Genomic DNA, 11782 nt, shown 5'->3' with positions numbered 1-11782 from the left:
GCGTCGTGTGAGCTGCAGTCTAGTTAACCTCCCTAAAGCGCTTCAGAGTGAGAGCCGGAGTCGACGGAGACGCGCTTTTGTCCTGGGCAGGAGGCGGAGCTGAAGACTGAACGAGCACAGCCTACCAAACAGTGCATGTGTGTGTGTGTGTGTGTGTGTGTGTGTGTGAGGGAGAGAGAACGTGAGTGTGTAGAGAGAGAGAGAGAGAGAGATAGAGATAGAGAGAGCAGTGAATGTGGCCAGAGAGAGCGAATAAAACTCGCTCGCGCACTTGTTCGTCACACATTTGTAGTGTGAAGCATCCCGCCGCAGCGCGAAGGATTCTCCGCGTGCGTCCTACCTGACAATACCCGCATTAGAAACAAAAGCAAATATAGTTTTGCATTTACAGAGCACGTGAGAGGTTATTTCTGTAGCTCTCCAGCGCGAGCGGGAAGGACACGCGGCACTATCCCTCATTTAAACTCTTACCTTCCGGCTGCCTGCATCTCTCTGATCCATCAGCACCTGAAGAGCTCCGGTAACAAATCCGCTGTATCAGACTGTTGGATATTGGTTGACGCCATGGGGAGAGAGGGAGGGGGTCTTCACCATGGATCGTGACTTTTTAAACACCTAAGTCAATACACCGAACGCCTAAATTGAAGAAGTCCCTCGTGCTTTAGGCGCGTTACCGTACTCACCTTCTTCGCCAAACGGGATGGTTCCTGATCGCAGGTGCCTGGGGTGAGAAGAGACCGAGAGACTGAAGAAAAGCGAGTGGAGGAACGGAGAGATCGAGGGATTATGGCTCTCTTCCCGCTCTGTGTCTTTATTCTGACTCTCACCTGTGCGAACTTTGACCTGGTGAATGCGGCCAGACATGCGGTGCACTGGAACAGTTCAAACCTACTGTGAGTTCCTTTTCATTATCACGTCATTAAACGCGCAAACGGGCCTTATTTATCGCAACAACTAAAAAATGCAAATATATAGTGATAAGATGAATTTTCACAATAGTTCCTTCTTTGTGTTCAAAAGTGTAGAATATATACCAAATTTTAAGTGCAGCTATCTTATATATGGAACAAATTTTAAGGTCCATCACCAAAGAAATAGTTTCCCTTATGGGAAAGGTGCCTCCTCTGTAGGCCAGGATAGGAGCTTTGAGAAATGTATTTATTTTAGTTTTTTATGTATTAGAAATCAGAGCAGATTAGCAGTTTGTTTTGGTCACACATTTTCAAAACGACAACAGGAAGGGATCGACTTCCCAGAACCACCTTTTGATTTGGTAAACAGTCACAGATGGTCTCAATCTACTGACGCTTCTTATTCGCTCATAAACAGATGCTTAATGGATATTACTGCTTTGCAGTTTACACATTAAATGTGTCATGGTCCAAATGGTGTCGTTCAGATGAGGCCTTTGTTTCACCTAGTGCATCTAGTAGCAATACTCTATCCGGCTATATTTGCATTATGCTTTTAAGTAATTGACGCAAAACAGCTTTACCGGAATTCCATGCTTAAAGTGCCAATTAAACTGTCAAAATCAACCAAAGTATAGACGGCAGTAAACATTATCTGGTTATTCAAAGTTTGCAGTTTTGTCCTTATAATACCGCTCTCTCGCTTTCTACCACTTCTCTGTTGTTTCCTCCACTCATCTCCTCCACGTTTCTCCCAGGGAGTTTCCGTCTGTCTCTCCACATCTCTCTTTTCGTTCTCCCTCTTTCAGCATCACACATGGAGTTGACTCTAGTCCCCTGTTTCTTCTCATTCCATCTGCTGTAATTAGCATCGCTTTTTCATATTGACCTCAATATGCCTGCTTTGTGACATCGCTCAATCTCAGCCTCTTTCTCCATTCACACATACACACATTCGGACCCTCTCACAAGCACACACTTAATTTTTCCTTCTTGTTATAATAGTTGGGGTGTTACGGTCGTAGAACGTGTGTGAAACTCATGTGCTGTGACTGAACGGTAAATTAGAGCGACGGAGTGGACGTAGATGAGTGTGTGCTGGTGTTTACCTCAGTTATCAGACTCACAGATTCTAAAACATATACAATTACCGAATGCGGTAGAATACAGATGTGGCCTAAATTATTATCAAATTGAACACATGGACTGCAGCTGGGGTAAAACCCAAGCATTTTTATATATTGGTACTAAAATGTCCCTTACTTTCCGTTGTGCAGAGATTATTTATAACTAATATGTTTTAAGGCTATAAGAAAATGATCCTTTATTATTCCATCCTGTGTTTAATGTTGATTCAGGATTCTTCATGTCTAGCTTGTGCTTTCATTCACAATGGAGTGCAGATAAAAAAAGTGCTTCTTCGGCTCAGCCTAAACGTACAGCAAGAGCAGCCTAACTGCATTAGCATCGGTAGCAGCACGGGGCGGATATACGTGATAAAACCAAATTAAACGGGATTATTTTCATGGCTTAAGTTTATTAAGACAGCAAATGCTGTTACGCTCTACCGCTCCAGCGCACAGCGTGCTCTCTGCTGAGAACTGGAAAGAATTAGGAAATTAACCCAATTGTTTTGTCATGAGCTCAGTTCTTGTGTCTGGGAGATGTGTTTGATGGAAGATTTACTTTGTTTGGGGAAAAGAGTGAAGGATATAACAAAAGTTATGTGTTTTATACACCTCCCTTTCTCTCCATTACTACTCCGCAACACTGATGACACCCTGTTACCTCAGCTTGGCCTAGTTACACAGAGTAGCACAGAGAAAGAGAGAGAGAACCATTAGAGCTGTGTGGGGTGATATTTAAGCATTGTATGGCTGAATGTCACTCCGTATTCTTTCAGTATACGTGCGCTTATTCTCTGGAGTCAGAGCCTAAATGTAGCACAACAGACTAATAGCGGCGATGGCTGTGGTCAATGTGGCCATAAATAAACTGCTGATTCCGAGCTGAATTCAGGTTTGTACTATACAGCCAGACAACGAAGTTGCACAGTCACTCCGTATCTCATCGCCGTGGACCAGACCAAGCAGGCAGCGCTGGTGAGAAATTCTCTGGGTAGTGTTTTGACTCGAGGGTGTGATGCAGTACAACTTAATGTCTTTGTTTCCAGCAGCACGCGTTTGGTGTAAACAGTAAAGGATGGCCCGTCGGCTATGAAGTAAAAATGAAAACAATGCAACCGAACCACTGGTTCCTCATTCATCTTTTGGAGACTTATAGCTGAGAGTGTACCTTTAGCTCACACACACACAAACGCTGACAATTACTGAGTGCGGAGTAGGCAGTGATCCTAACGGCCCTACACTCTCTCTCCAGTGATGCGAGTCCTGGAAAAATAGCGAACCTTCTCAGACGCATAATTGAGAAAAGGGTTGAATAAATACTTGCAGGTTTCTTTGCACACATACAAACACCCGCATGCATCTGAATAGGAAAAGATACAATGTCTTCACACATTCTGGGTTAATGCTTATTAAGAAATGTTTCGTGTTCACATGAGGCAAGCAGTTAGTGCAGTGTTTCATATGAGCGCTGTACATGTGGGTGTAATGGTGTGTGTCCATGTGGAGATCTGGGGTGCTCTGCTGCTTCACTGTTAGAAAATAATTACAGGGAAGGAGAGACAAAAACAGGCTTTTAACTACATGGAAGGATTGTTAACTTAATGTCATTTTTTTGTTTAAGTCTGAAGTAATTAAAATAATTGGCAAATAATACAATACCTTCCATATTTTTGACGCGGGTCATCTTTTGGTCAGCGTTTATGCGCAATCTGTTGAGGTTCATCTCTCCCCAGCCAAATAGACTGTTGGCATGCCTAGAACATTTAGTTAAAGACTTTTCTTAAAGACTTTTTAAATATTTACATTTACATTAGTGTTCAGCAGATGCTTTTATCTGAAGCTGCTTACAAATGAGGAATATCACTAGCTGTTTATTATACAAGTGCTATCAATACAGCGTGCTCCGCAAATGGCAAGTTTCAGAAGTAATGTAGAGTAGTACTAAAATGTAAAATAAAAGTACAAAAATAGTAAAATAGAGACCAATCTTTTATATTTGTTTACAGGCGGAGTGCTTTGATTATGGTTGTACATTAAAGAAAGGGGAAAAAATTATTGACATGTCTGTACTTCTTCTTCTGCAAAACACATACGAAGATTTTTCGAAGAATGTTGATAACCGAACAACAATGGTCGCTATTGACTTGGATTAGTTTTGTGTCCATACAAGTTAATGGGTGCTGTTGTGATACAGGTTTGAAATAACAAGACGGTGAGTAAAAGATAACATAGTACATAAACTAAAATAGTAAAGTTTAGACAAAAAACCTGGGGATGGAGGAGATGAATGCTCTCATGGTCTCAGCAGATTTGTTTCACCACACGACTCTTAACACTTATTGTTTTATGATTTATTTGTTATATATGAATCCATAATGAGGTGATTTTGACAGTTTTTTATGTTTTGCCAAGGTTCCATTCAGTAACGATCCTTACAAATATTGCTGGTGCGGTCTACTGTTGCTATGGTTAAATCAATTTACCTTTAGGTGAAAATTCATGGCCTGACAACTTTCTGTTCTGACTTCCCCCGGGGGTTTCAACCATAATTGGGGGGTTCAGACCCTTTCATCATTCACCCCCTGTCAATGACACTGCTCTGCTAGTATCCTTTATTGAGTGGCAAGTCTGAAAAGGGATTCATGGTGTCATGAATCTCAATTTCCAACAGTAAATTGGAGTTGGATTTCTAGCCAACTGGTAGAATCAGGATCGGGAACCTATGTATTTACACTAGTGTTAAACACATGCTCGTTAGGTGGGATTTTCTCTTCTACTATTAGTTATACTGCAGACTGAAAACACAAATGAAGGGAAAAAAAGTCGTATTGCTTTATGCTATTAAAAAAACATTGAACACAGACATACAAAATATATAATTACTATGGGAATTATAATGGTTGGCCCATTAGCAGTGCTTGCGTGCACAAGAGGAAACACTGATATATCCAGGTGTTGTGCAGATGGTTTTCAATCGTACAGGTTTAGTTTAGATGGTGAGCTGATTTCACATGGCATGTGTGTAAAAGTCCCTTGGATACGTTTCTAACCTTGTTATTCCCTTTTGGTTATTATGAATGCATAAACAGTGACTTGATTGGCAGGTGGATGGAAAGACTGAACGGCAAAACTCATAAATCAGATAACCGTCTGAGGTTTGCATATGCAAATTGCTCTGTGCATATTCATGAGTAAACTGAAAGATCTATCTAAGTGACAGAGAAGACCTGGTTCTCGTTCATCAACTTTGCGTTATCATTGAGTCGACCAGTCACCCGCCGGGTTCGACCGAGTGTGTTCGTGCTTTATGATGTTAGTATCTGTTTGAAGAACAGCAGTCTTAATTAATAACGCCAGTTCAACCGAATCTGATGAATAGAGTGGTTGTGCATAACCACATCCACTTATCACGCAAATCACTTTTGTTTATTTATGCTTCGTTATGGTGAGGGCTTGCGATGAATACAAGCGATGCGACATCAAAGAGCCTTCGGCGCACTTTCTTTTCTCTAGGCCACTCATGATCACACCATTGTTTCATGTAATGTTTTTCACACCCTGTCACACATTTTGTTACCTGCTCAGCCCTCTCTTTTTATTTATCTCCTCTTTTCTCTTTAGTAATTTAATTTCTGTTACAGACCACAACCCTCCATTTATCACCCATCTCCAAACTGTGTGACACTTTCCCAAAGCATCAGTGGAGTGCTGAATCCAGAAGTCTCAACACACTGTAAAACATAGTGCAAATAACTGTTGTGCATTTTAGAATTGATTTGGTGCAATGTTATCCAGTTTATTAGCTTCTTTGACTTGATCAGCCTGCTATTTAAACCCACGGTTTTAATCAGGGGTCTATGGGGGTTCCTAAAGGTAGTACACAGGTTAAGCGGAGAACAAAACCATATAAAACCTGTGATTTTTAGACTAACAATGTTCATAAAACAAGCCTTTGTATGTTACACACATTTGAGAGGAATTTACTGTATATATGGAGAACATGCATGACACCTTGATACACCTTTTTTTATTGTAGGCCCAGGTAGCTTAATACTGTTTAGCGGATTTGGCAAACACTTTTATTTTAAAGAATTATTGACTTATAATAAGTTATTCCCAACATGCCATACGGCTTAAGATAAACATTATGTGTTTACTTGTTATTGTTTTTTTAATATTTGTTTGCTTTATTTGTATGTTGTTGTATTTATTTTATATTTATTTTGTATATTTTAAATGCTGCTGTTTTTATGGGTAAATCAAACCTTTAAAATGAACTTTAAAATAGCTGCAGTTTTTAACTCTCGCCTTTATATTGTAATCTCTGATTAAAACATATAATTGGAGGATACTTTGCCAATTTATGTGTTATTTGTAACATGTGTTGAAAAAAATCACAGACAGCTTAAATTACGAATTATTATTCAAATCTTATTGATCCGGTAATGCTACAGTTTTTGTGCTTTTGTACTTGCTCAATAACATATTATTATTTTATGTTTATTGTTAACCAAAATTATAAATTGCAGTTTTAAATATCATTATTTTGTAACATGTTCTCTCCTTTAGAGGTAAGAAGCGGTCTTTGAAAACTGTGCTTGATAGAGAAAAAATCTGTGTCGCTAACTGAACATTTGCTTAACAAGAGATTTTTGTAGTTTCTGCGACAGTTGTTCATTGACTGAAGGATACAAGTAGCATTTAGTGAACCGACTTTAAAGACTACGCTCCACTTTAAACACAGACAGAACCCTAAATATTGTGGGAGCACAATTTAGCAAATTTAATGTTGGTAAAAAAGGTAACCGAAGAGCGGCAGTACTCATTGACTTGCAAAGTCAGCGTGTCCATAGTAGAAGTGAACAACATTCTTCAAAATATCTTCTGTTATGTTCTGCAGAAGAAAGAAAGTCATACAGGTTTCAAATGATACGAGGGTGAAAAAATGACAGAATTTTCTATTTTGTGTGAACTATTCCTTTAAGGTACTGAGTGAGTACAGTAACAATTATTCAAAGAACTAAAACATTTTAATATCTTGACTTTTTCCTTAAAATATTTTTTCGCAAGGCCTAAAGTTTTTGTGAGGTGCTTTTGTCCAATTTGAAATGCCTTGGATCATGCTGACATAATATTTATGGCTTTCTCAACGTTTCATGGTTTAATATTTCTGGGATGATTTTGATATAAACGCAGATGGAAATGATATGTATTTCTGGCCTCGAATTATTCACTTCTAAAGCAGGCCAGATTTGACAGACCTTTCATTACTACGACTCGCGTTGATGAATCGAACAACACGCTCGCCTCATGCTGCTGTTTTATTATAAATAAACGTTTGACACAGAACCAGTCGTCTCTGTGGTCTGCTTTTATATTCATCTGTCATACTGTCACCTGGCTATAATTCAGTCCTCGTCTGAAAGTTGCTTCTCCCAGTGTCGTAATATTTACTCATTTCTAATTCGTAACAGCTCCAACTTCCTCTAGGGAAAATATTGCTTTTGTTTTACGTAGCAAGACAATTTTCCCTCACTTAAGTTTTCAGACAGACATTACATGTACTATAAATTACATACATATGCTAATTTCCTCAACAAAGTGTATGCGTGCGTGGGTATTTGTCCTCTGAAGGAGGGGATGTGATCAGTGTAGATGTGTGTGATTGGAACAGGAAGACCTGTGACTCCTGCTCTTTTAACTCCAGCTGGCTGATGGAGGTGAATCGCTCGATAGACGAGTCATCTCATCTTAATGACTAGAGGAGAAAAAGAGCATTTGAAGTTCTCTCTCTCTCTCAGTCTCTCTCGCTCTCTTTCTCCTTTTGAGATTTGGCACACAGAACAACAGCTATCCAACACAGACAGGCATCAAAGCCTTCACACACACGCACACAGATTGAAATGCCTGGTACTTATGAACACCGTGATTTCCAGACACATGACAGCAGGCTGGTCTCTTGCCTGTGTGTGTTCTGTAAAATTAGAAGGTTTGAAGGCATTCTGCTCTCGTTTCATGTCAACAAAAGACAAAACTGACTGACGTGATTTATTCTGAACACACACAAATCGAGATTGAGTATCAGTAATCCGAAGACAAACTCATTTGCAAAGCATCATATGTAAATATAAACATTTCGAGGGTAAAAAAACTGAGAATTATAACGAGGTTGATAATATTCACACTTACTGCGGCTTTATGTTGGTTTAGAGTGTGACCAATGCGCTTTCTGGAACTTCTGCTATGTTTGTTATCAGATGCATCAATAAAAGACATACAAAGGTTTGTGCATTATTTATTATGCATTATTTATTATGCATTATTTAAACTATTATTTATTCACTTAAGATTGTGTTTTTATGATGTAACATGTTGAAGTTTAATATTAGAGACATGATTACAGACATGAGGTATCCAGCACTTTAAAAGAATTGTGTCAATTTACGTAAAAATGGGCTTTATTTGGTAAAACAAATAAAATGGAAAAATGTAGTTATGTCGGAATCAATATTATGAAGCTTACGTGATAAATGTCAATTCAGGGTCAAATCAGGTAGAAAGCATCTGCACATTTTTCGTTGTACACAGAATTCTCCCGAAGTTAATCACTTTAATTTAGTTTACTGCCAAGTGCACAACATTAGTTCTCATTTAAGATGATGATAAATTCCTAGGCCTTTCTTATTCTACAAATTTCCCGTATTCCAATTTTCGATGGAAAATTATAAGCTCTGACTCTTACTTACGGATGTGTGTGTGTGTGTAGAATGCAGGATTTAATGGGGGTTTTTGGTCATTAAAGTCATCATTAGTCGGGCCAAGAGTGCACCCTGTTCGCCATAATCGTGAACATAATTAGAGAATTACTGAGAGTTGGAGAGTTTGTGTGTGTGTGCGCACATCGTGGATTTTAATGGAGAGATTTTAAATGGACAAGCTAAATTATGACCTTGTATAATGGCCTTTTTTATCAGTCAATGTCAGACCCCGCTTCTGGAACGAGTCTCCTTGCCACACTTGTGAGTGTATGCGTTCTTGTGTACTTGTTTATAATTTGTGTAACTTGCGGCAGGTTTTTCTTTCGAAATCTCATTGCATTTAAATCAATTTATCTCTTACAGCTCTCCCCCCTCTCTCTCTCTCCGGCTGTCTCCCTGTCCATACACATGTAATCTATATGAGAGTCCTACAGAATGTACAAGAGATTTACAGAAATAAACCAGTTTCTGTTAGAGCTGCTGTCAGAAATGCATGTGTGTGTACGTAAGTCTTTACTTCTAAATCCTCTTTCCTGTTTGTGGGTGTAGAGAATATCACTGCCCTTGCAGGTCCGTGTGTGTGCAGTTGTTAGCATTGCAGGCTTATGGTAATAAATGCATTTTCACAGCAGTTAACGGAATTCTGTGTCACATCCCGGGAGAAAGACAGAAAGGAAGGGAGATGTCTAGAAAAGAGGGATTGAGTAGAGCATAGGTAGGTATTTATAAAGAGAGAGCAGCAGAGAGGAGAGCGAAAGGGAGAGTATCTTATTCAGAAAGAAAGACTGAACCGCCTCCTTGGGTTTATGGACTTACACATGCTTGCACACACACTAATAAAGGTAATGCACATACATTCGCATTAAACTAATGCAAGACAATACTCAACACAGAATCTGTTTTTTGTCACCATGGGTTAAAAAGGACTGAGATATTTTAAGCTACTGGGTACTGAATAAAATTGAATTCAATGAAATAGCCGTAAGCATATTTGAGGAAAATGCAAAACTGAATTTCGAAATTGTGAGCATATAAGATGTGTGTGTTTTTAATTTTTGAATTCACTTGAATAACCAAATTTGTAAAGCTATCTGTTTATTCAGTATTTTGTCAATGAAGTGATTATAAACTGATCTACAATACAAAAAAAGCAATCAAAACATTTTAAAAGTAATTGAACTCCATTACTATATGTAAAAAAAAAGAATAATCATTTTTAAAGACCTTTACATCCTTGTGTTTAGCTGACATAAATGCAAACACAACCACACGCATTTATTATCAGCGAGGCTCATACTGGAAAAAAAATTAACGGATAAGCAGCGAGGCTATAGAAACGCACACACACTCGCTTCTGTGAAGATAAACTCATTTAAAAGTTCAATATACAGTTTCCTCAGGATTGCACTTGTCACAGGTCTGAGGAGATACTTCTAACAGCTGTCATGAGTTAAATATAATTGAGGGAGGGAGAGAGAGAGCGAGAGCAGGGGTTGTAGAGAGAGAGAGAGAGAGAGAGAGACATTCATTAGAGGAGAGGTAGTGGAGAAAGACGGAATGGGGAGATAAAGAATAGATGGGAGAGGAACGAAGACAGAGATGGGTAGAAAGAGAAATGGATAGAGGGATGGCATGTTGTTGCTATGAGATCGGTACTTATCTGAAGCTCAGAATGACAGCGGGCTGACAACACTGCAGAGCTATGACAAGAACTCAGGTTCCTCGCACACACAATGATTCACAGAGCAACAAGCTCCCACACGCACAATACGGCTGAAACGCATCATTATGAATGTGCTCGCGTACTTTCACTATAAATCTCATGCACGTGATATCACGCGCACAATCGTGGTTATACTGTACATGTAATAGTGTGTGTGTACAGAAACATGCATGCTTATACACACTGGCACAGGACCACTCGCAAGCTTTCATTCACTGTACAACTCATATGCATAATTATGCAGACACACACACACTGCTTATGGAGCCCGGGGTCATTATTTTTGATGTGATGTACAGCAGCTGGAACATGCAGGGGTCTTATATTCTTCCGGTGGGACTGCAGCAGGCCAGCGAGAAGCTGGTGTGCTCTGCAATTTACGATACGTGCAGCGCAACAGCTCTGAATAAATAACTTGATCATAACATTTCAGTGTTTTCCTATATTTAATCTACATATTATCCTTCTGCTTGCCTTCTGCTTTGTTTGATACATTTTTGAGAGTTTATTCGGTAAGAATATCTCACGGCGTGTTGCATGCGGGATTATTGTATTGGAATGGGAAAGGTAGTGTTGAATTTGAATCAAACTTTGGAAGTGTAAAGATGAGAATGGACAAGGATAGAAGGGGAGAGGAGGGTCTGGAGTCAGGACGGGCGAAGAGGGAGAGACAGACCAGACTGCCAATCAATTGTAATTATTATGTGGGTCAATTGTAATTAGATTGAACTCTCATGTGACATTGCCACAGTGATATACAGCCGACATCACACACCATATGCTTGTCTGCGTGTGTGCCTGTCTGAATGTTTGCGAGAGCCTGTCACGCTCAGTCACTCACATGAAGGTGGTTGGAGACAAAGTAGATTTGAATGCCACTGAGATTTAGCACCGTTGAGTAGTTTGCTCTGTTTTGGGGTCAGCAGGTTGAAATATTTTACCATGTAAAAACTGCTATAGATTACCCGGTGTGCCATTAGATATAACTATGATAAAAAATTAGTTTGTTTTCTTCATGTACGACATGCTGTATCTCCCTAGTAAGAAACTATAAGTAGGATAAGGAACAATCAAAGCTTTTTCAGTAATGTGGCATAGAACCTGGTTTCAGAAAATCTTATTCTTTTCCAAGTGATGTCACGTTGCACAGTACAGTGCCCTAACTATGCTACATCCGTGTCACATTGTATTGCCATCATCGACTCTCAGCCAAGTGAGCAGAAGCAAAAAGCTCTCTATATCCAACATTGATATTTTTGGTGT

General features: G+C 39.3%; 1 protein-coding gene across 1 annotated transcript in view; it reads left to right on the top strand.

The window, feature by feature from the left end:
• The first annotated feature begins 203 nt into the window (after positions 1 to 203).
• Positions 204 to 11782, top strand: part of efna3b (ephrin-A3b) — a 45135-nt gene continuing 33556 nt past the window's right edge. Inside the window, exon 1 of the mRNA XM_056761647.1 lies at positions 204 to 893. Coding sequence (XP_056617625.1) covers positions 787 to 893 — 107 coding nt within the window. The 5' untranslated portion in view covers positions 204 to 786. The remainder of the gene's footprint in view (positions 894 to 11782) is intronic.

The sequence above is a fragment of the Triplophysa dalaica genome, chromosome 12 (genome assembly GCF_015846415.1).
Source record: "Triplophysa dalaica isolate WHDGS20190420 chromosome 12, ASM1584641v1, whole genome shotgun sequence".
Taxonomy (NCBI): Eukaryota; Metazoa; Chordata; class Actinopteri; order Cypriniformes; family Nemacheilidae; genus Triplophysa; species Triplophysa dalaica.
The sequence above is the reverse complement of the archived record's forward strand: the minus strand, read 5'-3'. Positions and strand labels throughout refer to the sequence as shown.